Genomic DNA, 27,805 nt, shown 5'->3' on the forward strand with positions numbered 1-27,805 from the left:
GAATAAATTTGGGTTCATAAGAGTAGTAACAAATTTGTGAAAATAATGGTAATGGACAAAGTTTTAGAAAATGTGTTTTATAACCATTAGAATATTTAAAGGACTGTAGTCTGCCAAACTTCTTACACATAAATACCAGATCTGAAACATTGCCCAAATCTGTGGTCTTTAACACCTACATGTGAGTTTTATTTTGAATTGGTTAAGTCAGTACACTTTGAATGTGTTGTTAACTAAGATATTTCATTAACTTTCCATTTTTATGGTTCATTAAAAACAGTTGCTTGAATCCCTAGAACAATAATTACATCATAATTTTTCTTAATTTTCAAATTATTTTTATGTGATGCACAGATTAGTCATTGCCTGTTGTCTTTCACTTTTTTCCAGTAAAAGAAGCCTTGAGCCCTATAAAATTTAACAGATGGGATCTCCCAGAAGTAGATCCAGAAACTATGCAAACCAGTGAACCATGGGTGTTTGCAGGTGGTGATGTTGTTGGTATGGCTAACACTACAGTGGAATCCGTGAATGATGGAAAGCAAGCCTCTTGGTACATTCACAAATATATACAGGTAGGTGTTTGTCATCAATTTCAGTTAATTTTTTCCAATGGATAAGTACTTCTTTATTTTTGCTACTCATTCATATGAGCATTTCTATAAGGTATATAGTAACTATATATGCAATAGGGCACATACATATTTACTTGGATAAAATTTTTTAAATGTGGACTGGATAGCAGACCTGTTTAGGTGATTGAAAATTCATTTGTGCATTTCTACCAGTGGAATACTATGAAGTTATTCATCCTGTATTCAAAATATTTATCAATGCTTAAAGACACAGATAATACATTTATCAAATCTGGATGATATGCAGTATGATATAGAATCTATATTCCTAATAATCTTGCACAGTCCAAAAATTATGTTGTCTGTCCACGTGGATCAGTGAGTTCCTATTCACTTCCTGAATTATATGCACCTAACTGAAAAGAAAACAAATATTTTATAAATTTCAATTGTAATTATTTTTTCAGCATTTACTGTTGTGATACAAATGCAGAATGTAAAAATGATAAAATATAAAGTTAAACGTATTCTGGTACAGTAATTTTGTGCTCTTGGGGAAAAAAGCCATATCTACTAGATTTCAGTTGTCTTACTTTTCGACAAAATGCTCTGTTCTTTTCTTGCTCTATAATTTAACTAAATGTAGACACAGTAACCTCATTTACATAAAATGTTTCTGGAAAAGTTTGCTCTTGTAAATAAAATCCTTATTTTTCTTTCCTATTCAAGAAAGGCTCTAAATTCACGATATAATTCCTGCCTCCCTTCTTTTGGTTTCTTTGGTTTCTCACATGCTAGCAAAATTCACTTTGTCTTTAATGTTTCCGTGTCCTTGAATATTTTTCTTCCTCTTTGTCACCACCATTTAGTCTATTTTGGTTGTTCTCTACTCTTTCTCTAATTCATCCATGACTACTTACTTACTAGGCAGGGCCTGGACTTGGTACTGATTACATCATATTTTTTATGTTCAGTTAACCAACCTACTCCCACCTCACCTTGGCATCTCTGAGTAGTGGGGCTTGAGATGTTGCGATCTGGGCCAGAGGGTTGTGTGGTGTCCCATAGAGGTAAAGCTCTAAGAGTGGGTGTAAACCACAGTCTACTGGTTGTGCATAGAGACAAAGGAAGCAGTGTTTTGGGGAGATGATAAGTCTAAAGTTAAGAATTCTGTCCAAATCATTCATAAATCAAAAGGGACTAGGCTAGGAAGAAAAGGGGAAAAGGAATGAAATTTTAACAGACAGAAATCTGGGAATACAAAGGAGACATGTCGGTAGTGGTTTTGGCTCTAGTTGCTGCAGCATCTGTATTTTGGAGAGTCTGTATGGCCTCAGAAATTCACAGCAGTAACAGTTCAAGACAACTACGCAGGATGGACTCCTGCATTGGCTTTTTCACTTTTTCTGTCCCAAAACTTATCACTCTTTTAATTTTCTCATTCTACTCTTATTTCTTATTTTCATAGTGTTCTCCCAAGGCTCCCAAGTGTGAAACTCCGTAATCTGTATCTCCAGTAGGGCGTTCTCTTCCATGATCCAGCTGTCTGCTGAACATCTTCACTTGTCTAAACTACATTTCAAATTCACCACTCCATTTGGATATATATCTTACCTACACTTCAAACTGACTTCTTTTAAACCAAACATGATCTCCTAAACTTCTTTCATCTCCAGTATTTAACATTTCTGATTCCTAGAGTCAAATCCTCTACATCAGTGGTCCTCAAACTCTGGATTACTCAGACTAATAAAATTTTCTAAATCAATTTGGAAACCAATATAGGAATGATTGCTTCTTGTTTTGCTGAATAACACCATTAAAAGAAACACTCAAACACATGAAATTATAATATTTACTCACATTTATTAACAAGAAAGTTTATGAGAAAAGTAGGAAACAGCACAGTCTCAGAATAGAGATAATTCTTAAGAAAACACAGTTGAAAGATTTATGCTAGTGTGTTCACACACTTTTTTTTTTTTTTTTTGCGGTACGCGGGCCTCTCACTGTTGTGGCCTCTCCCGTTGCGGAGCACAGTCTCCAGACGCGCAGGCTCAGCGGCCATGGCTCACGGGCCTAGCCACTCCGTGGCATGTGGGATCTTCCCGGACTGGGGCACAAACCCGTGTCCCCTGCATCGGCAGGCGGACTCTTAACCACTGCGCCACCAGGGAAGACCCTACACACCTATTTTTTTCATAAAACAGCACTGCTGTACACACCCTTATTTATGAGTTATTTATCTAAATTTTCTTTTTTTTTTTTTGCGGTACGCAGGCCTCTCACTGTTGTGGCCTCTCCCGTTGCGGAGCACAGGCTCCGGACGCGCAGGCTCAGCGGCCATGGCTCATGGGCCCAGCCGCTCCACGGCACGTGGGATCTTCCCGGACTGGGGCACGAACCCGTGTCCCCTGCATCGGCAGGCGGACTCTCAACCACTGTGCCACCAGGGAAGCCCCAATCTAAATTTTCTTTTCTTCTCTCTCTCATATATGCCTGGTCAATTCTACGCCTGTAAAGACTTTCATACACTTATTTTAATTTGCTTATTTTTTGTGTGAAATACGATTTTTGGTTGACCAGACATCTCACTGACCAGTCTGTTAACTCCTTGAAGAAATGAAAGTAGATCCAGGAGAAGGGAAAAGGCTTTTGTGCTACGCCAGATAAAACCTAGTGAAGATGTGAATTCAGTTTGCAGAAGTGAAAATGGTGGGAAGGCAGAGATGCTAGAGAGATTTGAAACAGTAAAATTGAACATAGGCAAGTGGAGAATGGTGTGTGTTGTTGTTTTCTAAATATTTAAATCCATTTGTAGCTTTTAAATTAAAAGACATAGAGAATGTTTACTATATTTTATGATGATGGTGGTTTTGTAGTGCTTCACAATTATCAGTCAGAAAGATTCTTAAGGGTATTTTTTTTTCTACTTTACTGTTATCTTTCTACTTCCCTGAATCTGATAAATGTGTGCTGATAAAAATGAGCAATCATTTTACTTAGTTTCCACTTACTCATGAAAGGAAAGACACAGACTCTTAGGTATTATGAAAAAAAAAGTGCATGTGCTTTAAATATATATTGCTAGGAATGATAGTGTTTAAAATATAAAAAAATTAAAAATTTATGGCCAGTAAAAGTTTTGGGTTTGGCTGAAGAATTCAGATTTGTCAAAGAAAGTATTGAATGGCATTTTAGAAATGCAGTGAAAACAGAAGGTAGATAAAATCTCTGTCAGGTAAAATGAACACTTTCACTATTCTGCGAGGGTGTTGGATACAAAGTGCTAAGCACTTATGAGACTAAAAAGGAACATATAGACAAAGTAGGATTTTTCTCTCTTTACACTGTCAGTAACTTAGTTCTGGCCTCTATCACCTCCTAAAATTGCCCCCAATTTCCCCCTGTCAAATCCAAAGCCCCTGTGCTGCAGCCAGAGTCATCTTTCTAGAATACAAATTTGATCCTAATTTCCTCACTTAAAACCCTTCAGAGGCTCCTCTTTATGCTCAAGATGAAGTCCAAACTCCTTAGCTTGTGATACCAATTTGAATTTCCCCTAACACATCAAGATATCTCCTACATCTGGGCCTTTCCTGACTCCACCCATTTCACCTGTCTCTATCCCGCTTGTCCTTCAGGTTTTGCTTCCTTCTCCTCTTCCAGAAATACTTTCCTTCTAGTGTGTTCTTTAGCATCCTATGTTTCCCTGATTGAAGCCTTCTTACTGGTCTGATGCTACACAAGCCAGTGGTGTGCTAGTTTACTAATATACCCTCAAAATAAAGAGCGTATTCATCATTAAATAGGAAAAAATGTAGGGATAATTGATTTTAAAGGAATTTAAAGAAGAGTTAAGAAAACTAATATGTTTGTTATATAACTTAATTAGCACTGTAAATAACTAGTGTTTTCTTACCAATGTAGCATTAGTTTAGAAAAATTTATATAATGCCTGAAGTGTATTCATGAATGAAGGTTTATAACACCTTGTCTTATGTTATACTTTGGGGAAACATGCCACGCTAGACAGTGGACTTAAAAAAATGATTTTATACATACATTATAGTATTAATTCATACATGCAATCATTGCAGTTGGATATTTAGAATTTCTTTGAAATACACTTTTTCAGGTAAATGTGATTATTTAAAGACACACACGTTGGGATTTCAGTAATTCCCATAGTTATCTGAAGTAAGCTTCACTTAAATTTTATTAGTTAATTTAATCAATTACCACTTATTGAGTACCAGCCGTTGGGTCTAACACTTGACTTTGGGAGGGTACCAAAGTGAATAAATGAGGAGAAGTATAATAGAGTAGTTAGAAATTTGAGCTCTGAATTAAACAGATCTGATTTCAACAATACTTTCAAACTGTATGACCTTGGGAAAGTCACTTCATTGCTCTAAGACGTGGTCTTCTTAGGGTTAAAGAAATGATTTATTAATAAAGGAGCAATAATAAAGTTGCTACCCTATTGGGTTTCAGGGAAGAATACATAAGGGAATTTATGGAAAGTTCTTAGTAAATAGTCTGAGCTCTAAATATTTATTGTTTGTGAATTATTAGAGATTATTCCCTTTGGACTGTTAAAATGGTATCAGAGAAAAATTATAAAATAGGAGATTTGAATAGAAAGTCAAAGTATAGTATTTTAACAGATGAAGATTGAAAGAGGCTGTTTCAGGTCATGATAAGAGCATTTTATCTAGCCATTCATTTATGCATCCATATGCATCCATCTGTCTGCGTAGTCATTCATGCATGGATTCATTCATTCATTCAGTAAGCAGTAGTTTTTTAAAATGGTGCTTTACAAATAGTTATGGAAGCATACATATAATACAAAATAACAAAAGAAGTAATAAAAAATGTAAAGGCACGAGGCAGTATGGAAGAGTTAATGATTGATTCTGCCTGGAGGTGGGTATCAGGATATGGAGTGAGCAGACGTCATAAAAATCAAGATACCTGTAAAGCGGGAAGATAGGAAAAACTGGAAGAATGCTGAGTGATTTGAATCACTGGAACTTAAAGAAGCCTACTGGATAAGATTGCATAGCTTGCCCACTGTGCAAGGGCTACCCAAACAAGGGTACCAGTTGGCTGAAATCCAGACCAAGCTCCACTCACCAAACAATGGCATCTTTTGCTGTGCTGCTTCTATTCAGAGGCAGGAGTGCCTTCCTTGAATTTTCACAAAGGTGCTTTCTGCCTGCTCCCTAAGCCTTGCACCTGTGCTACAGCTTTTTTTTTTTTGTTTTCACCAAAAGGCAGTCTGAGCTAGTGGAGGCCCTGAACATGGAGACTATATAGGAAAAATGGGAGAAAGGATCTGGGGTTTATTATACTGGGGTTAGAACATGATGAGAATACCCAGTTTGGGAATTTAATTTGGAGTATGTAATGAGGCAGGAATGTGGTAGGAACTGTTTGAATAAAGAATTGATAGTGTCAGATCTGGAATTTATAGCGAGAGAAATATTTTTCATTTTGTCAACATTTCCCTCCTTGTAAGTCATTATTTTAAAATGCTGAACTTGCTCTTCTTTAGTTGTACTAATAAGTGATCCAGTATGACTTCACCTTACTTGTTTATAATACTATGTTGTTAGTGGAGTCCAGGCATATTTGAGTTTTCTTCTTCCACTTAACTGAGAATACTGACTATCTAAGATAATTTTGACAGTGTACCCAAAGAAAGAGTATGTAACTGAAAGAATGACTACAGATAAACAAAAAAATTCTATAAATTTTCAAATTCGCACTTGTATCTTTGTAATGGATTTATTTACCTAGTGTGTGTGCGTTTGTGTCTGTGTGTGTGTATGTACATGTATGTGGACAGATGGATAGATAAAAAGTTCTGTAATAGGAAAAATAAGAAATTAACCACATTAACCCATCAGCCTTCCTTCTCTAAAGGAGCTTATAATGATGTTTGAATTCAATTATTTCATCCATGTGAAATAGTTAGAGAAAAATATATATGATGTAATAGAAAGCTAAATTTACTATAACAAATAAATGCTAAATTAGTCAAAGAACAGAAATCAATGTTTAGTAGAATTATTAGAGAAGACTCAAAAGAAGTAGTTCCTGATTTTTATCCTCCCTGGAACATGCCTTTTGTATTCACTTGTCAACCGTTGAAATAACAGCCACTAATTGTTTAGCATCTATCATACATGGTACAGTTTTTGGTTATAATGACCCTGTTAAACAGGCATTATTATCTATGTTTCATAGCTGGTAAAAATACTTTACCAACTTTACCTACTTTACTTTAGGCTCAAATGATAAACCTATTCAAGGTCAGTATCCTGTGAGAAATGAAACCAAGATTTGAACACACAAATGTCTAGCTGTTAAGTTCCCCTGTACTGAGCTACTTCCCTGGTACTTTTCAACTCTGGAATCGTATTAGTTTTCTTGCCAATTAGCATCAGTCCTTGATACCTTCCCCTACAGTATGTGTTAAAATTTAAAAATATAATAATGCAATAGAACTTCTCCTGAGAGTTCCTCTGTAGTTTGAAACTGAAATTAAAGATTGTGGGCTTCCCTGGTGGCGCAGTGCTTGGGGGTCCGCCTGCCGGTGCAGGAGACGCGGGTTCGTGCCCCGTTTCGGGGGGATCCCGCATGCCGCGGAGCGGCTAGGCCCGTGGGCCATGGCCGCTGGACCTGCGCGTCCGGAGCCTGTGCTCCGCAGATGGGAGAGGCCACAGCGGTGAGAGGCCCGCATAACGCAAGGAAAAAAAAAAAAAAGATTGTGATTGGAGGCTGTAGTCTGTGTATAACTTAATTCTGGCCAAAAATATACCTTAACCAGAATGATTAAGTGTATAGAAAAGTTCTAGGAATTTGAACTTCCCAGAGAAAGAAAACAGAGGGGCAATTAGCTCAGTTAGTATGATTAAAGACTATTTAATTATTAATTGGAGTAAAAATCAGGCATTTAATTATATAGGTAAATCCAGAACATTTATCAATGATAAATTGGTTAAATCTAGAATATTTATTTAAAAACACAGGAGTACAAAAAAGTTATCTTGTCCTGTGAAGCAATAATCAATAATTGTTTGGTTAATCCGAAAAAGTTAAAATGGGGGCGTATAAAAAGGATATACACATATATTAAGCATATCATTTTATTTTAATGCATTTAGATAATTTCTCATTTTCATTTCTATTAAAAAAAATAAGCAGGGCCAAGATCTTTTCAATCCAGTCACTGGAGTTCTAGAATATTTCTTATTTAAACCTAACTATAATATATTGTCTACAACTTCCATTTTTGTTTTTTAAAGTGGAGCCACATTTTCAAGGAACATACACAGCAATTTTCTGGGTTTTTATGATTGCCCTGAAGTCATTTCAGTTGTTTCTGTCACACTTAATTTGACAGCAACTGTTTTTTAGTAACTCACCTTTTTATCATATCTTTTGAAAACATTCAACTTAGTTTTCACAGAATCAACCCTCTTTCTTTTCACATTTGTATAGCTCATCGATTTATATAATTTTTATTTACACTTTGAGCCAACACAAATGGGGTAAAGAATGTACAACTGACTCTTAATAAGCACACAGCTCAACGGGTGGAGTAGAAGGTTCATAGGCACACAGGAGCACTCCACCCATTACAAAGATTCAGTACTCCTTAGCGTTCCTTTGTATATCTCAGAGAGGAAAAGGAGGGAAAAAACTAATCTAGTGAATCTGTTTGGTGCAAAGAACTTGGTTAAGAGAGTGTAAAAGGTGCCTAAGGTCCTACTTTACCAAAGAGGACCTTAATACCTTAATACCAAATGTTCTTTACAAAAATACAATCATTCAGAAGATTCAGCACTTACTTTGTTCTAGTATTGACATACAAACAAAAATTTAGTCACAAAACGTAGAGGGAAAAAAGGCTATATGATATCTCACCACGCTATGGCCTTCTCTGAGAACTTGGAGATGGAATACAAGCTAAATTCTTCTAAGTCTAATCCTAGATCAGAAGTTCATTTTTCCTAAAGTAATCATGGTAGTTCTCAGAAAATGATCTTGTAAACATGAGACATTTTGTCAAATAAAGCAATCTAAATATACGGAAATTATCTCAAAAGTCACAGGTTTGATTACATCATTAGAGTGATCCTTTAGTCATGTCACTATTCTGTGATTCAGAATTCTATTTTAAATTCACTATTTCTTATATGTAACATTAAAAAAAACACAGTATTTATAACTGGTAGTGGATGGGTTTATCTAAATGTACATGCTGCTACTATGAAAGCAGTTGTGGTGGTACAAAGATAAATATTGAAAGGCAAAAGACAAGAGTTATTAGTGGAAGGATAAATACGGAATTAATAGAAACTCAAATAAAGGACAGAATTTGTATAGAGCTTATTCAACTATAGGCAAGAAATGAAAAGGATAACACCTGGTTTCTTCTAGGTAGAATTCATGAGAAACTGCAAAGGGTAAGGAAGGAGGCATTGGGTCATTAAACATTAAAAAAAAAATGTTTTGGTTACTGAGCTTACAAGTGACTTTAGGTGTCACTGAATACTTAGTTACAGAATAGCTGAAGTTAGGGCTTCTCTGGTGGCGCAGTGGTTGAGAGTCCTTCTGCCGATGCAGAGGACGCGGGTTCGTGCCCTGGTCCAGGAAGATCCCAAATGCCGCAGAGCGGCTGGGCCTGTGAGCCATGGCTTCTGAGCCTGCGCGTACGGAGCCTGTGCTCAGCAAAGGGAGAGGCCACAAAAGGGAGAGGCCCACGCACCGCAAAAAAAAAGAGTAGTTGAAGGTAAATAGTTACAGAATATTGTTTCTTGGCAGTCAGCATTTGAGGTCAACTTTCTACAACAAAAAGTTAATTTTATTATTTGTTTAGTTTCAGTGTTCCTTCTATATACCTGAGTTTGTCTACATGCATGTTCCCAAATGATATTCTTTTTTTTTCTCAAACTTCACCCTTAATTAAATAAGCTGTATTCCTATAATAAGTATCCATGTTAAAGTGCCTGATACTGTTATGATTATTTCATTTATGATTATTTCTTTATGTTATACCTTCCACTTTGTCAATCCCTCCTAAAACTAATTCTTGTGGCAAAATTATCTTAGAATGTATGTACAAGACACACACATAAATATTAGAGCATCATACTAGATCTAAAATGTCTTTCTTAACCCTGTAAGATCACAGAGCACAGGTATCTTTTAAGTTTTAGTTTTCTACAGTGTTTTTTCAGCTCAACTTTCTACAGTGTTGTTCGGCTTCAGTGAAGCTTATATGATATTTTAATGAAGGTTATAATGAATTTCTCTCACAGTTAATGTGATTCTACTCAGTTGTATGTAGTATATGGGTATATTTTGAAATAGCTGTTTGTAAAGTTCTTCAAAACTATCATAAATTCCTTGCATGGATGACCTGCTTCTCTGCTGCTTGAGGTTTTTGTGTATTTTCTTTTGGTTTCATTGAGGCACAAAAGAATAGTTAGTTGTTGAGAGAACTAGATCTCTCAGGGGGTTAGTAATGAGATACAGAGCCTTTAACCTTTTGGTCACTAGTTCAGATCTGCCCCAGGTCAAGAGTGACAGAAAGTCATTACCATCTATCTGATGGTAGTTCAATAGGCTATGTGAAACAAATTTGTGATTTCAGTACCTAGAGAGAGAGACATGGCATAGTCCCACCATATAGTGAGCGAGTACAACATGGTAGTTGTGGTTTTAGTTTGAAGAGAAAAGAGTCATCCAGTCATTGCTAAGTATTTCATTTTCTCTCTGTGAGCTGAGACTCCTCTTGGTGGATTTGTTAATGGAATGTTGTGAGAAAGCTAGGTTTGTGTCTGTGTTTTTTTGTGATTTGGGGCCATGAGATTCCCATCCAGAGGAATCCCTATCTGTCATTGTCACTAATAGGGTAAAATTCAGCCTCACTAAATTGACTTTTAAAAAGTGATTTCAGTCTCAGATGGTGATTAATTCAAGATTCAAAGTTACATCATTCATGTCTGCTGTTTCTTCAATGCCCTTCTGCATATATTTTTTAAATGTTTCATTTTCCTCTTTAATCATTAATTTTATCTACATTTGGACATATGACTGAACATTTAGAGAGGCCTATTCATTCTTGTGAATCTTTCACATGGGAAATACTGAGTTAACAACCAAGAATAGAAAATTGTAAGGACACTTTGAAGATGGGGAATTCAAAACTGGGCACAGTGCAGAAGGATCATTGCTATAAAGCTAATTGAATTATGTGCATTCATATCAATAAATGAAATCTTTCACCTTCTGCCATCTTTAGGATTTGAGATTATGTGAAGGATTTTATCTATCTAATACCTTTAGTGAACTGTCAGGTTATTAAAACTTTTTGATTTGGGGGTCTCTTCGAAAGGTCTCTTTCTAAAGAGAAAAAAGTCCTATGTTTATACTTGAAAGATTTATAAGATCACAGCATTTTGTTAATACTGGAATATTTACAATTTTATTTTATATTGGGGTCAGTGATTTTCCAAACAAACCCACACTGTTGGATTGTTAAAATTTTAAACCTGTCTCTCATAGCATCTATGATGTGAAAATAAAGCCCAAAGAATGGTAATGGCAGTGCCTTTTGTTTAAGATTTCTGTTCTGGACAAAGATGAACAGTTGCTAAAAAAATATGACAGTCTGGGATTTTAGAAAACAAACTTAGAAGAAATTATCTATGTCCAAGTCTCTCTTGCTTAGAAGACCTTCAGTGCCAACTTTAAATAAAAGGCACTTATCATCATCATTGCTTAAAATATCACTTTAATTCCACATCTTCAAAGCCATTCTTTTGCCCTGAAATATACCAGTGGTTTCTACAGTATCTGAAGAACTATGATTTGAGAATTAGAAATTTAAATCGCACAGGCTTAATATTAGAGTATTTCCGTTACCCTTTGCAGGTTTTGAGGCAGCTTATTCGACCTTACAGTCTCACCAGGAAGCTAATGGGAAAGCCTTGCAGCAATCTTCACAGGAAAGTTTCCAAATGTCAAGTGTCATCTTTCCAGCTGTTAGATGAATGGGTAGCCAAGAGGCATTTATTTGGGTGTGCAGCCCCTGTGAAATCTGGGTGAGGCAGGAGAAAAGGCTATAATTTGGTGGTTAGTTTACCAGCATCGGTATAGTTGCAAATATCTTAGCCAGGCAAAGGACTTCATTTGTGGTTTAATGATTGACAGCCAGCTACAGTCTTCTTCTACTTAGGGAATAAAAATGCCTTTCAAAAAAGGCATCATCAATATGTCATACTAATTTTTGAATCCTCCAGTGCTTCAAATAAAAACAGTCTTATCAAGGGAGCTGGTTTCTTCTCTAAATCCTTCTCCAACTGAGAGGAGGTAAGGCTTTTCAAATGACAGCTGTATTAAAATCTTGAGGCCTATTGAAAAAGTGTCCTCTAAGATATATTTCAAACTCTTTAATTCCTGTGTTAAAAGAAAATTGGTATAAATCATTGGCTACTGTCAGGTTGAAAAACAATGAATATCAATAAAAAGACAGTTTTAAATCATAATGGATTTAGTTTGAGGTAGTGATAGCCTCCAAAAAATAATATTGAAGTATGTCATGGCTAAATGCTGTTTCCATGCTAAGTTTTTCCACTTGGTCAGGATCACAGTATTGAGATGACTTCAGCCCAATTGCTCATTGGGAAACTGGTCCTTTAGACTGAAAAAGAATCAGAAGTGCATGTGATCTAATTTTTATCCCTTTCAATGGGAAGTAGTAAAGTTAAATTTGCTTTACAGCTATTGAAAAATAAAGTCCATTTTAGGTGCTTGTAAATAAGCATACAATAAACCCTATAGTGCTATCTATAGAATTTGCCTTTGGTGGTACATTCATGTTAATTTTTGGTGTATTCTCTAGCTAATGTTTAAAGTAATTATTAAGTATCAGAGACAATACTTTTTCTATTAAAAATTTCAATTTTACTAATGTGTAGCTTTTTGTATATGAAGGGAGATTTATTTTTTATATCACCTATATGTTGTAAAAGGAAATCAAGGAAAAACTGAGGAATGAGCCTATATCTAATGGAGCTATCAAAACAAAACTATCTAGTTGGTGATAGGGGAAGAAAATGCCATGACTAATAAGTAATTTTAACGCCTTTTATTGACTTTGTATAAGGTTCCAAACCTTATTAAATGGCAGCATTTGACCTGAAAAGTAATTTAAAATGAAATTGTCTCCATAAAGGCAGAATATTTCCTTACCAATATAGCAGTGGATTGCTACTTCAGGCAGATAACTCAAGATTAGAATGGGTAGAAAAAATAACTCTGAAAAATCTGATCCATGCCATACAGAACCTGATCTCAGCGTGTGCTGATGTTGAATGAAAGAACTTAGCCACTGCAGTGTCACTTGGTCCAAATGGGCTATAGGTGTTAAGAATTCTATGCTAAATCTTTAACACCTTAATGCCTGGAGCTGTATAGGGCTAAGGACAATATCACAGTAGAACAAAGAACTAAAAATCTTTAGGTTGCTGGGGGAAATTCAAATGCAAAATAACTCAGTTGAAAATTTTAGCTAGAATTTTATTCTCTGCATTCAATGATTTATTAAAGTTGACTCTTAATACAAGTTGTAAAGAATCCGAGTTTGGGATTGATATGTACACATTACTATATTTAAAATAGATAACCAAAAAGGACCTACTGTATAGCACACGGAACTCTTCTCAATATTCTGTAATAACCTAAATGGGAAAAGAATTTGAAAAAGAATAGATACATATATATGTATAACTGAATCACATTGCTGTACACCTGAAACTAACACAACACTGTTAATCAACTATACTCCAATATAAAATAAAAGTTAAAAAAAGAAAATTATCCTGATAAGGTGACATAATGGAAACCTAAAAGTCAAGAGACCTGGGTTCAAGCCCTGACTTAATTATTCATTAATTCTCCCTTCAGACCTTTGGGAATGTCATATTGCCCTTTGGTTATCTCACTAATGGCTCTGAGGCAGCACAATGTACTTATAGAGGTGGAATTCCCAGTTTAAAGACTTGAAACCTGTTAAAGTTTCTGATGTGTTATCTTGTGCCTCACTATTTTCATCCGTAAAAAGGACAAAATTATAATTTTTTTATGGTTCTGAAACCCAAATAATACATGTTAAAAATAAAGAATCTAATCTACTGAATACCTGCTACATGCTCATTTCCTTTTTAGGAGCTTAACATTCATGTTACACTGAAAAATTACCTCTGGAGTAACCATTTTCCCCCCATTTTACAAATTACAAAACCTATGCTGAAGTTGGTTGAGAGAGATATGAATATCATCTGATTCAACCCCTTAATACATAGGGCAGGAAGCTGAAGAACAGACTTTGAAAGATTAAGTTCAAGTTATAGGAGAATTGAATAATAGAACTATCTTCTGAAAGGGCTTTAAAATAAGTATGTTAAAGATCCTCGAAGAGATAAAGACAGCAATAAGATCCACAAAAAAGAACAGGAGAAATGTAATGCCATCGTTAAGGTGTTGAAACTGTGTGATGGCCATGTTGGGTCTGTAGCCAAGTTTTTTCATCCTCAGCCCTGCTGTTCTTTTCAGTAACTATATCCTCTTCCTCGTGGTGTTCTTTTTGGCTGAACTTTAGCTGAGCTTGTGGAAGGCAGAACACATAGGTAAGTTCCTGCTAGTCATCAGAGAACTCTGTACCACAGTGGGGAACGAGAACAAAGGTACTGGGCTTTTGTAATCCATACAACCACCCCTCGAAATGATGTTATTTCATTTTTGGATGGCTTAGCATATATTGCATAGTCACTGCCTGCAGGACAACATCCCATGGGATTGTAGCCTTCAATGTGATGTTTTGTCAGTTTTGTTCTCTATGGTATCCTCGATGCCTAGAACAACGCCTGTTTTATAGTAGGTGATTGGACAACAAACGCCTACCATATGGTAGGTACTTGATAACTGTGGTTGAAAAATTGCATATGCTGAGGATTACAGGGCACATGAGGTTTAGGAAGTAGATTTTACAAATGCACTCGGATCATTGGTGATAAGTACTACTTTCAACGCTAAAACAGGTGGTGGGGTACAGTTAACATGGAAATGGAAGGGTGAAAATGAGCATAACAGTGTTACAATTTTTCTCGTTTGATTCCCACAACATCCTTCACAATCGTTGTTTTAAAGATGAGACAAATGAGTCTTAAAGAGGCCTAACTGACTTGTTGAGGGTGGCAAAATAACCTCTGAGAGACTGTACTGGTTTTCTCCCTGCATCCTATCCCCACTTTAGCCTATATCAGAGACTTCTCCTCCTAGAAATACAGAGTTAATAGCTTAACACAAAAGCAGGGATTGCCTGATATGTTGTTGACTTACAATTTTGAGCTTTTTATTCCGAGTCTTAATATTTAACATTGCTGCTGTCACCTTTCTTAAATGTCAGCTTCTGTTATTTACCTTCATCACTCTCACCTTGCTCATACTGACTCCTTTGTACTACATGGATTTGCTGTCAGGCACCACCTTGTGCTGGTCACCAGGCTTTTCTTACACTAGTCATTGACATCTTGTCAGCAGTGTCGCCGCATTTGCCCCTGGGCCTGTGAATATGGCAATTGTTACCTTCTTGACTGACACTTTTGAAAATTTGTCAACATGTTATTTATTATTTGGGAGGGATCCTTGGCTAACAGAAGCGATTTCTTAAAGTACTGTATTATCCTTTTAACTGACCCTTATGGTTGTATGAAGTAGAGGTTCTGTGTAATAGTCTACATGCTGTTTTCTTTTCTACAATTTAATTAGTTAATTTTAAAATTAATTAATTTTATTGAGGTATAGTTGATTTACAATGTTGTATTAGTTTCTGGCATACAGCAAAGTGATTCGGTTATACAAATATATATATATTCTTTTTTTAAATTCTTTTCCATGATAATTTTTTACAAGATATTGAATATAGGTCCCTGTGGTATACAGTAGGGTTTTGTTGTTCATCAATTTTATATATAGTGATTTGTATCTACTAATCCCAAACTCCTGATTTATCCTTGTCCCCCCTTCCCCTTTGGAAACCATAAGTTTGTTTTCTATATCTGTGAGTCTGTTTCTGTTTTGTAAGTAAGTTCATTTGTATTATTTTTTAGATTCCACATATAAGTGATATCATATGATATTTGTCTTTCTCTGTCTGACTCCACTCAGTATGACAGTTTCTAGGTCCATCCATTTTGCTACAAATGGCATTATTTCATTCTTTTTCATGGCTGAGTAATATTCCATTATATATATACTACATCTTCCTTATCCATTCCTCTGTGGATGGACATTTAGGTTGCTTCCATGTCTTGGCTATTGTAAATAGTGCTTCTATGAGCATTAGGGTTCATGTATTTTTTTAAATTAGAGTTTTCTCTGGATATATGCCCAGGAGTGGAATTGCTAGATCATATGATAACTATATTATTAGTTTTTCAAGGAAACTCCATATGGGTTTCCACAGTGGCTGACCAATTTACATTCCCACCAAGAGTGTAGGAGGGTTCCTTTTTCTCCATACCCTCTCCAGCATGTTTTTTTTTTAGTAGCCTTTTTAATGGCCATTCTGACCAATGTGAGATGATAACTCCTTATAGTTTTGATTTGCATTTTTCTAATTAACGTTGAGAAATTACCTATTGGCCATCTGGATGTCTTTTTTGGAGAAATGTCTGTTTAGGTCCTCTGCCCATTTTTTGATTGGGTTTATTTTTTTGTTGTTATTGAGCTGTATGAGCTGTTTGTATATTTGGGGAATTAATCCCTTGACAGTCTCATCATTTGCAAATATTTTTTTTTTGCATTCCGTAGGTTGTCTTTTTGTTTTATGGTTTCCTTTGCTGTGCAAAGGCTTATAAGTTTGATTAGGTTCCACTTGTTTATTTTTGCTTTTATTTCTATTGCCTTGGGAGACTGATACATTCTGTTTTCTTAATGGATGATATTATACTTAGTAGAAGGTAGAAACCAATGTTATTGCTGTAGCTAAATTGATAAATTGGGCCATTCATTTCAAAGTCATGAAAAGGGTATACCAAAACTCTGTTGATACACACATGACCCTTTGCTCACCTCCTTCTGGTATCTGCTCAGGTGTTACTTTATTAAAGAAGCCTCTGTGTATACCAAATGGAAAACTTCCCTGACCTCAGCCATACTATTTCCTAACCCACATATTCTGCATTCTGTTTCTGAGGAAAAACCACTTTAAAACACAATATTTTGGGTCCCTGGACTTAATACCAACATGTGTGTGTAGAGGGGGAGTGGTTCTGTACACCACCAAGCAATGCTCAGGACACCAGTTGGGTATCCTACAATTTAACTCAATTCTGACACTATGTACCTGGGGATAAGTGTCATATCCCACAGGGAAGAGGTCAGTCCCACAAGACTGACACCTTCCTCCCTTCTACCACTTCAGGTACCAGTCACCAAGCCCAGGTTATCACATGTGTTTCTGACTAATACGCTATACATTGGAGCTTCCAGCGACCCCCCTCTATCTTAGGATGCCAATCACAAGAGCAGGTTGTTATCTGTACTTCCGACAGGCTATAGATCAGATCTTCCCATGATCCCCTCCTTGGGTTCAATTAATTTCCTAGAGTGGCTCATAGAAGTCAGAGAAACATTTTACTTACTAGATCACTGGTTTATAATAAAAGGATGTAACTCAGGAATAGTCAGATGGAAGAATTATTATATAGGGCAAGATATGGAAAAAGGGTACAGAGTTTCCATGCCTTCACCAGGCACACCACTCTCACCCAAATCTGGTGTTCCTACCTTGGAAGCTCTCGACATCCTGTTCTTTTGGATTTTTATAGAGGCTTCATTACCTAGGTATGATTGATTAAATCATTGGCCATTGGCGATTGAACCTCCAGCCCCTCTCCCCTCCACTGAGGTCAGGGAGACAGGTGGGTGGGACTGAAAGTTCCAACTACAGGGTTGATTCTCCTGGCAACCAGCCCCCATCCTTTGGCTCTTTCCAAAAGTCACCTCATTGACATAGCAAAAGACACTTCCATTGTTTTCATCATTGAGGAAAGTCCAAGAGTTTTAGGAGCAATGTGCCAGAAACAGGACAAAGACCAAATATATATCTTTTATTATGAATCACACTATCTCTCTCTCTCTCTCTCTCTCTCTCTCTCACACACACACACACACACAGATACACTAATCTATGTTTGTGTTTGTCTCCCACCCCCTAGCCCCCATCACTTTGTATAAGACCCATGAAACTAGAAAGTGTAATTTGTTTACTGCTGTGTCCCTATACCTGGTCACAATGTCTACCATATAGTAAGTACTTTGTAAATATTGTTGAAAAATTGAATATGCCTAGGAAACATTTTAGGTCATGGGACACGTGAGATTTAGGAAGCACATTTTACAAGTTCACTTGACTCATTGGTGATTCTACATTGGGTTGCTCTATTATTCAGCTCAGACCACCATAACAATATACCATGAAGTGGGTAGCTTAAACACCAGAAATTAATTTTCTCACAGTTCTGGAGGCTAGAAGTCTGAGATCAGGGTACCACCATGATTGGGTTCTGGTGAGGGTTCTCCTGGCTTGTAGATGGCCACCTTCTTACTGTGTACTCACATGGTGGAGAGTGAGCTAGAAAAAGAGAGAGAGAGAGAGAGAGAGAGAGAGAGAGAGAGAGAGAGAGGAGCACAAGTGAGCTGTGAGCTAGCTCTCTGGTGTCTCTTCCTATAAGGGCACTAATTCCATCATGAGGGCCTCACCTCCATGACCTCATGTCCTCATCTTAACCTAAGTAACCCTCAAAAGCCCAGTCTCTAAATGCCATCACCTTGGGGGTTAGGGCTTCAATATATGAATCTGGGGAGAACAGAGTTCAGTCCATAGCAGTTGCTAAAAGTGCTGGTACTTGGAAATGGGAGCAAAGTTTTACATGGAAACTGAAAAATTAAAGAAAAAAAAAAACAAAAACATGCCAGGTAGAGAGAAGAGTATACGCAGACCCCTAGGGAAAGGTAGAGTTTGGTGGAAGTCACATGTGACTGATATGTGTATTTATATAGAGAGTGGAATAAGGTAAGTTTGGATAGGGACACAGGACCAAATAATGAAGGATCTTGTAGACTATAATAAAGAGTTTGAATATTAACAAAATGCAATGAGAAGTCAATGGAAATTTTTAAACAATCAAATTTATGTATTTAAAAGGCTATATCTGGTGCGAAGTAAAGAGTGGATTTCAGTAGGAGGCAAGGAAAATGGGGAAACTGGGGAAACTAGTAAGAAATAGTCCCAGTAAGAGATAATGGTGGCAGTGAAAATGGATGGAAGTGCTTGGATTCATATATTTTGGAGACACTGTCATTAGATTTGCTGGTGGAAGAGAAATGGGGAATGAGAGAGAACAATATCAAGAATGATTCACAGATTTTTGGCTTAAGCTGGATAAATGGCAGTGTCATAATAAAGTAAATGGGAAAAACTAAGGGAGGAATAGTATTTTTATTGAAGAACAGAGGAATGTTTGCATGATACTACTTTAAGTTGCTTAACAGCTGGTAGTTAGGGGTGAAGGTAGGGTTTAGATGGAGAAAAAGATCACATTGATTTGAGTTAATATCATTTAATTTTGTAGCCTTATTTTGTGTTCAGGTTACAAATATCTTATTAAAAGCAATGTGAATATAGTCCTTTAAATAAGTGAATAAAATGGGATCATTATTTTTTAGAAACTTTTTATAGACTCATATCTTTCTAAAATTTTCATTATAAATAATATTTTCTCAAAATGGAGAAATGAAATCTGATTTTATGTTATAATTATAATCACTGCACCTAGGCTTTTCCATCAAGGAAACAGCTAATCCAAATTAATTTCTGCCTTGTAAGTTTTTTTCCCCTCAGATATTTCTTCAAAGGGCAAAGTAACTGAGCTGGAGTTAATTAATGCATTAATCCAACCTATGAATTAATCTAGCTGTAAGTAGCTGCACAATGTTATTTATTCTTTGCCTTAAAATAATCTCAGGATGGATGCTTCTAGAGCAGCTGTACCCCAAGATAGGGACCATTATAGTTATATCACAATGAAATATAAATAAAATGAGTAAGTGAAAGCTGTTTGAGGATTTTAAATTGGAAGCAACATAGTGATAGTTATTTTCTCTTCTTCAATCAAACATAACACTACCAATAGTCTTGCTTTTAACAGTGCTTTCTTAAAAAAAGTCATTCTACTAAAGCAAATTAGGGAAAAAGTGAAATTGGGATACATAATTATGATGTGATTTGCTTTTCCCTCAACAGAATAACAATTATATATGCAAATTTCTCTGTCTGTGATTCCATGACCCAGCCAGGTATAATAGAAGAATACCAGTGATAAAGAATAATAATAAAATAATAGGTCATTGTAGTGTAACATTGTACTTGTTTTTATTTCTATTCTCAAATGAAAGGCATTATGATTGATTATCTCATTAATATCTGACTGGTATATATTTTTCTTTCTTTTTTTTTTTTTAATTTGGACCTTAGGTATAAGAGTCTGTTCACCAGTGTTTTTGTTTTTTGTTTTTTGTTTAATTAATTAATTTTATTTTTGGCTGCGTTGGTTCTTCATTGTTGTGCACAGGCTTTCTCTAGTTGCTGTGAGCAGGGCCTACTCTTTGTGGCGGTGCATGGGCTTCCCATTGTGGTGGCTTCTCTTGTTGTGGAGCACGGGCTCCAGGCACACAGGCTCCAGGCACATGGGCTTCAGTAGTTGTGGCATGCGGGCTCAGTAGTTGTGACTTGCAGGCTCTAGAGCTCAGGTTCAGTAGTTGTAGTAAGCACGGGCTTAGTTGCTCTGCGGCATGTGGGATCTTCCTGGACCAGGGCTCAAACCCATCTCCCCTGCGTTGGCAGGCAGATTCTTAACCACTGCACCACCAGGGAAGCCCTATTTTTCATTTTTGATAATAGATTTTAAAGTGCATGTGTACATGTGGGGTGTGTGTGTGTGTGTGTGTTTTTAATCAAACCATCATGAATAATTTTTAAGTCAGTTTCCTATTTTGAGGGCATTAATACTTTAGAAAAACAATGTTTATGTAAATAGGGGCAACTTGATATAATGTAGTAAGGGAAAGCTCTGAATTCAGATCTTGCTCTACCATGTATTAGCTGCTTATCTTTGGACAAGTAATTTACTTTCTTTGAACCTCACTTTTCTCATATTCAATAGGAGGATGGTGCCTAACTTGAAGAGTTGTGATCAAAAACAGAGAATAAGTACAAAACACTTATCACTGGGCCCAGCATAAGTATTATTTGCAAATAGACAAGTATCTTGTTCATTTTGAGAATAAAGTAAGTGGCCTAGTTTTACAATGGGCCTTAACATTTGGAAAATGTATTGATGGTTGTCAGAACTAATGCCTTTTAAGCAGATAAGAACTTTTTAGAGTATGTGCCCAGCTTATATGAAAAATGTAGACATTTAAGATGATGGTAGCTAAACTTGAATGTCTCACTTGAGAATAAGAATTAGGAGAAGCGTTAATACGGCTAAAGAAATGATTTTCAAGCTTGGATGCACAGTGCAATCTCCTGGAGAGATTTTTAAAATTTACAGTGCTTGAGTCCTACTCAGAGCAATTCTGATGTAATTAGCATGGAGTCTCTCTTGCCAAGACATCAGAATTTTTAAAAACTCTCCAAATGTTTTAAAATGTAGAGTTAAAAATGTCTGGGCTAGACCTATAAAATATCAACCATTCTGGATAATGAAGCAGAGGAAGTCAATTTGCAGAGACAGAATAAACCTAGATGCACACAGAAGAGAGAGCAAGAGACAGATCCTATGGCTTTCCGTGAGGATTCCCAGCTCTTCCTGGATGCCTTGCTGTTTTCCTGCTGTTACATGAGATACTTCTATACCCTCATAATAATCTTCTGAACCTAGTTTCTGTTACCTGGAACCAAAGGAGTCCATTTGAATCTGGAAGTTAAAAGTCATGGAGGGCCAAAAAATGTGTTATTTTAAGCTGGATCCTGGCAAAATTGTGAGGTGAATTTTTATGTCACTTTGTGTGACTGAATTATAGAATGCCTGTATTTACATAGGAACTTGATTGCCTAGAACAGTTATTTACCATTCCTACTAGATGGCTCTTTTGAGAGCCTTTGCTAATAAATTCAGTAGTCTTCCAGCGGTAAGAGTCGAATGTTACTCTACATTAAAATAATAGAATATTGGACTTTTTAAATATCTGGAATACTGTTAATGATTATTTCATCTAAACTGATTATCATCTTATGGGAACTGATGGAAAAAAGAGGCTAAGTACCCATGGACAGTAGTCTGATGCATTCAACAAATATTTTAAGCATCTTTCTGTTAAGTCTTATGTTTGGTGCTGAAAGTAAATTAGATGGGAGACACATACATGTAAGCAACCAAGTACAGAGTATGATAAGGGAACAAGTGAGCTTGTGGATAGCTGGGGAAGTTTCTTGGTGGAGATGACAGCAAGACTGACTCTTGCAGGACTAGTTGGAATTTTCAGAGCAGAAAAGCCAGGCAGGAAGTGACATTTTAGGAAAAATAAAAAGTCATAATGCATAGATGCATTAATGACATTGTTTTGTTTGAGAAATTATAAGTGGTTTAATAAACTGAAGCATAAGATGTGAGGGAATGGTAGTAGATGAGATTAGAAAGGGTGAAAGATGTGATTAGAAAGTATAGGGAAAGGGAAGAGCCCAGATCACAACTGGGATTATATAGTGCTAAAGAGATTATTCTGTATTCTGCAGGTAGTGAAGCTCCTTGAAGGATTTTGTAGATCATTTAAGTGTAACTCATATAAATTTTGGAACTCTCATGGTCTATGCATGTCATCGAGTTATTTTTTTTAGATTGAATTGTAAGTAACTAAAATCTTTTCTCAGTCTCCCCTAAAAAATTCTGAGGGGGAAAAAGGCAATTTTTACAAAAGTCATCTTTAGACATCTCTCTCATTCTCAATATCTCATGTGGCTGACAATGGCTTTTATAAAAGAAGTGTTACTTTTGATTTTTACTCTCTAAAAATCTGCTGAATATTTAGTTTTTCCTTAATCTCTATTTTTACCCTTGCCCTCCATCCTGATCTCAGTTCTTTATCACTTCAGTCTCTTTTGATTCTGTAGTTTTCTTTTGGTTTCTATTAAGTGCATTTTGAACAACCAGAGAGATTGTGGTGATGTCCAGATTATAAGTTGATTCCTGAATTAGAGAGCAGAGAGAAGAGGGAAATTTTTTTAAAATTCAAGTTCCTGTATTTGACCCTTTTAACTACTTTAGCAGACTCCTCAGTTTCAGAAAATAGAAGGTAAATGAGATATCCAACAAAGGACAATGAGAATGTCGAAAAGCATTGTGTATTAAAAATAATTATAAAGATATAAATAATGAGGGTTGCCTTATGGGAAAGTGATTTTATTTATCTTTGTCTCTACAAGGGGCACATTTGCCTTTAAGAGTAAGTATTTTATATATAATATGATATAATGTAATCTAAACATATATTTTACAAATATTTCAAATTCTAATGGAGATACTAACTTGAATAGGTTATAGTCTCTGCCCTCAAGGAGCTTATGCTCTGTTTGAAGAGAAAATCAACATGTACTGCACAGTATGATGACTACTGAGGTACAGCCATATTTTAAATGATAAAATATCAAAGAAAAGAGTCAGCTACTTTAGACAACTATATGAAGTCTATTAAGGAAATGCCCCAGGAAGCATATTCTTTCATGAATGAGTTGAGTTTGGAAGGATGATTAGGAGCTTGATGGGTGAAGAAAGTGTTTGGTTATATTTCAGGCTAGTTGGAATACCTAAGATAATGCATGGAGACAAGTGGCAGTGTGATGAATGATCTGTGGTTTTAATTTTGTGTTCAGTTGGTTGGTTGGTAGTTTTATTTACATTTTTCTGTATGTAAGCTTCAGAGACCTTGTCTGTTTTGTTCATCACTAATGTTTTCACTTATTACAGGATAATCACTCTTCTATGTCAATACATTCTTTTTTTCTGTGTCATTCCTGAGGCCAGTATAACATTCTTTGTACAGTTGTATCATTGGGGAGCTAGTCCTCATTATTCAACATCTAGGTTGTTTCTTACCTTCATTGCTTACTAACACTATCAGATGACTGGAAAAATAATACAGTCTGAAATTGAAAATCTGAATAACATATTCTTTAGAAGGGAATGTACGATGAGGTACATTTTGAAGGAGTTGAGTTTGAATTAATGACAAAGCATCCACATCCAAAGGTCCTGAAGTCTCTTGGAAATCTAAATTTGGAGGTTGCAATTTGGATTTGGGAGGAATTAGCCTTGTGGTGAGAGCTGAAATCTGAGATGCTTAAGTTCCCTGAGCAAGGGTGCAGAGAGGAACAAGCTTTTAAACTTCAGAAAATGAAGCGTACATTAAGGCTTGAGTGTAGTGTGAGGTTGACCAGACTGGTTTGCTGTAGCACCACACTGTGGTTAAAAGGCACAAAGACAAAACAAAAAAATAGCCCTGTATGTACAATATGAAAAAAGAATGCATATTACAACTAAAGATTTTAGGTTATGTCATATCTGCATATACATCAGTAGTAGTTTTGTCAATGAAATAAAATATACATTTTAATAAGAAAGTATACTTCTCATTTGACATTTGTGTGTATATTGATTTTTTTGTTATTTGTATTGTTGTTTGCTTTTCGTTTTTGTTTTGAAGCTTAAGGAAAATCTTGCAGAGTTTGGCCACATCATTCCCTTTCTAAATATTAAGGCAGCAACCTTCTTAAGAATTCCAAAGCAATGCTTTATGTATTTAAAACTACGTAAATTAAGAAATGCAAGTTAAACTACACATATGTATCTACGTCCTTGGGCTATTGTCTAATGCTATATAGCTATAATTATTGACAAACTAAAATTCATCTGTGAGATTGAAGAGATTAGTTATTTCAGTACAAAGCCATGAAAAAAGGAGAAAATGTAGTGTCATTCACCTCACCTAATAATGAACATGGAACCATAAGTATTTCTGCTATCATCATCAGACCAAAGATTGCCCAAAGTTTCTAAGGCTCCTCAAACATGGAAGGGGCTTCTAAAATTTCCCTGGTGTTAACCAAATTGTGGTGTCAGGAAATTCTTCCATAGTCTAACCTTGAAGTTCCTTGATTCAATTTAAATTATGATTATTCAGAGCTAAGAAAATCTCACTGAAGGTGTTTATTTCCTCACCTATCCCTGTACATATTCACACAGACACAGACAGACACACACCTCAAATTAACATGACTCAGATTATCCCTCACTTCCTTATATTATGCATTATAACTTTTGGCTTTGCTAATAATCCTTTTAATATTATTGCCATCCACGTGAGAACAGAAGACATTATGCTTACAATGGGACTGCACAACATTCAGAAATGTCCCTTGAAACCCAGAATATTGTTGGCAAAAGATGCCTGCCACAGCTGAAGGCTAGATGCCATCAGGTACCTCTTTGCAGGCACCAGAGACACATTAGTCTTTCAATTGACAAGTTTGATGCCTTTTTACATATTACATGAACTTAACTTTGCATTATAAATGGTGGAGGTCTAGAAATAATTTTTATGCAGGTCATGGCAATCTTTATCTACTTGAGACACACTCCTGTAAAATTAAAGTTCTACTCAAACAACTTTTGAGTGATGATTCACAAGAGAAAAGAGTTCTAACTTTAGAATTAACTAGACCTGTCCATTCAGTGACCACTTTGGCTGAGAAAATTCATCCTCTTTATATTTGTCAGTATTATTTGTCTTTCGGAGATAAACAGAGAGAAAGGGAGGGAGGAAGAGAAGGAGAGAGACAGAGACTTTTTTTTTAACATTTTTATTGGAATCTAATTGCTTTACAATGGTGTGTTAGTTTCTGCTTTATAACGAAGTGAATCAGTTATACACATACATATATCCCCATATCTCTTCCCTCTTGCATCTCTCTCCCTCCCACACTACCTATCCCCCGTTTCTAGCTGGTTACAATGCACCGAGCTGATCTCCCTGTGCTATGCGACTGCTTCCCACAAGCTATCTATTTTACATTTGGTAGTGTATATATGTCCATATATATACTACCACTCTGTCACTTTGTCCCAGCTTACCCTTCCCCCTCCCCGTGTCCTCAAGTCCATCCTCTAGTAGGTCTGCATCATTATTCCCATCTTGCCCCTAGGTTCTTCATGACCATTTTTTTTTTTAGATTCCATATATATGTGTTAGCATGCGGTATTTGTTTTTCTCTTTCTTGACTTACTTCACTCTGTATGACAGACTCTAGGTCCATCCACCTCACTACAAATAACTCAATTTCGTTTCTTTTTATGGCTGAGTAATATTCCATTGTATATACGTGCCACATCTTCTTTATCCATTCATCTGTTGATGGACACTTAGGTTGCTTCCAAGTCCTGGCTATTGTAAACAGAGCTGCAGTGAACATTGTGGTACATGAATCTTTTTGAATTATGGTTTTCTCAGGGTATATGTGAAGTAGTGGGATTGCTGGGTCGTATGGTAGTTCTATTTTTAGTTTTTTAAGGAAAATCCATACTGTCCTCTATAGTGGCTGTATCAATTTACATTCCCACCAACAGTGTATGAGGGTTTTCTTTTCTCCACACCCTCTCCAGCATCTATTGTTTGTAGATTTTTTCATGAGAGCCATTCTGACCGGTGTGAGATGATATCGCATTGTAGTTTGATTTGCATTTCTCTAATGATTAATGATGTTGAGCATTCTTTCATGTGTTTGTTGGCAGTATGTATATCTTTGCTGGAGAAATGTCTATTTAGGTCTTCTGCCCAATTTTGGATTGGGTTGTTTGTTATTTTGATATTGAGCTGCATGAGCTGCTTGTAAATTTTGGAGATTAATCTGTTGTCAGTTGCTTCAATTGCTAATATTTTCTCCCATTCTGAGGGTTGTCTTTTCATCTTGTTTATGGTTTCCTTTGCTGTGCAAAAGCTTTTAAGTTTCATTAGGTCCCATTTGTTTATTTTTATTTCCATTTCTCTAGGAGGTGGGTCAAAAAGGATCTTGCTGTGATTTATGTCATAGAGTGTTCTGCCTATGTTTTCCTCTAAGAGTTTGATAGTGTCTGGCCTTACATTTATGTCCTTAATCCATTTTGAGTTTATTTTTGTGTATGCTGTTAGGGAGTGTTCTAATTTCATTATTTTTACATATACCTGTCCAGTTTTCCCAGCACCGCTTACTGAAGAGGCTGTCTTTTCTCCATTCTATATTCTTGCCTCTTTTATCAAAGATAAAGTGACTATATGTGTGTGGGTATATCCCTGAGCTTTCTATCCTGTTCCATGCATCTATATTTCTGTTTTTGTGCCATTACCATACTGTCTTGATTACTGTACCTTTGTAGTGTAGTCTGAAATCAGGGAGCCTGATTCCTCCAGCTCCGTTTTTCATTCTCAAGATTGCTTTTTCTATTCAGGGTCTTTTGTGTTTCCATACAAATTGTGAATTTTTTTGTTCTAGTCCTGTGAAAAATGCCAGTGGTAGTTTGATAGGGATTGCATTGAATCTGTAGATTGCTTTGGTTAGTACAGTCATTTTCACAATGTTTATTCTTCCAATCCAAGAACATGGTATAATCTCTCCATCTATTTGTATCATCTTTAATTTCTTTCATCAGTGTCTTACAATTCTCTGCATACAGGTCTTTTGTCTCCTTAGTTAGGTTTATTCCTAGGTATTTTATTCTTTTTGTTGCATTGGTAAATGGGAGTGTTTCCTTAATTTCTCTTTCAGATTTTTCATCATTAGGGTATAGGAATGCCAGAGATTCTGTGCATTAATTTTGTATCCTGCTACTTTACCAAATCCATTGATTAGCTCTAGTAGTTTCCTGGTAGCACTTTTAGGATTCTCCATGTAGACTATCATGTTACCTGCAAACACTGAGTTTTACTTCTTTACCGACTTGAATTCTTTTTATTTCTTATTCTTCTCTGATTGCTGTGGCTAAAACATCCAAAACTATGTTGAATAATAGTGGTGATAGTGGGTAACCTTATCTTGTTCCTGATCTCAGTGG

At 36.1% G+C, this 27,805-nt stretch overlaps 1 protein-coding gene across 1 annotated transcript in view; it reads left to right on the forward strand.

Annotated features, from left to right (window-relative positions):
• Positions 1 to 27,805, forward strand: part of DPYD (dihydropyrimidine dehydrogenase) — an 821,342-nt gene that overhangs the window by 393,778 nt on the left and 399,759 nt on the right. The window contains exon 12 of the mRNA XM_007462610.1: positions 391 to 575. Within this exon, the coding sequence (XP_007462672.1) occupies positions 391 to 575 (185 nt within the window). The remainder of the gene's footprint in view (positions 1 to 390; positions 576 to 27,805) is intronic.

This window comes from Lipotes vexillifer, unplaced genomic scaffold (assembly GCF_000442215.2).
Source record: "Lipotes vexillifer unplaced genomic scaffold, Lipotes_vexillifer_v1.1 scaffold826, whole genome shotgun sequence".
Taxonomy (NCBI): Eukaryota; Metazoa; Chordata; class Mammalia; order Artiodactyla; family Lipotidae; genus Lipotes; species Lipotes vexillifer.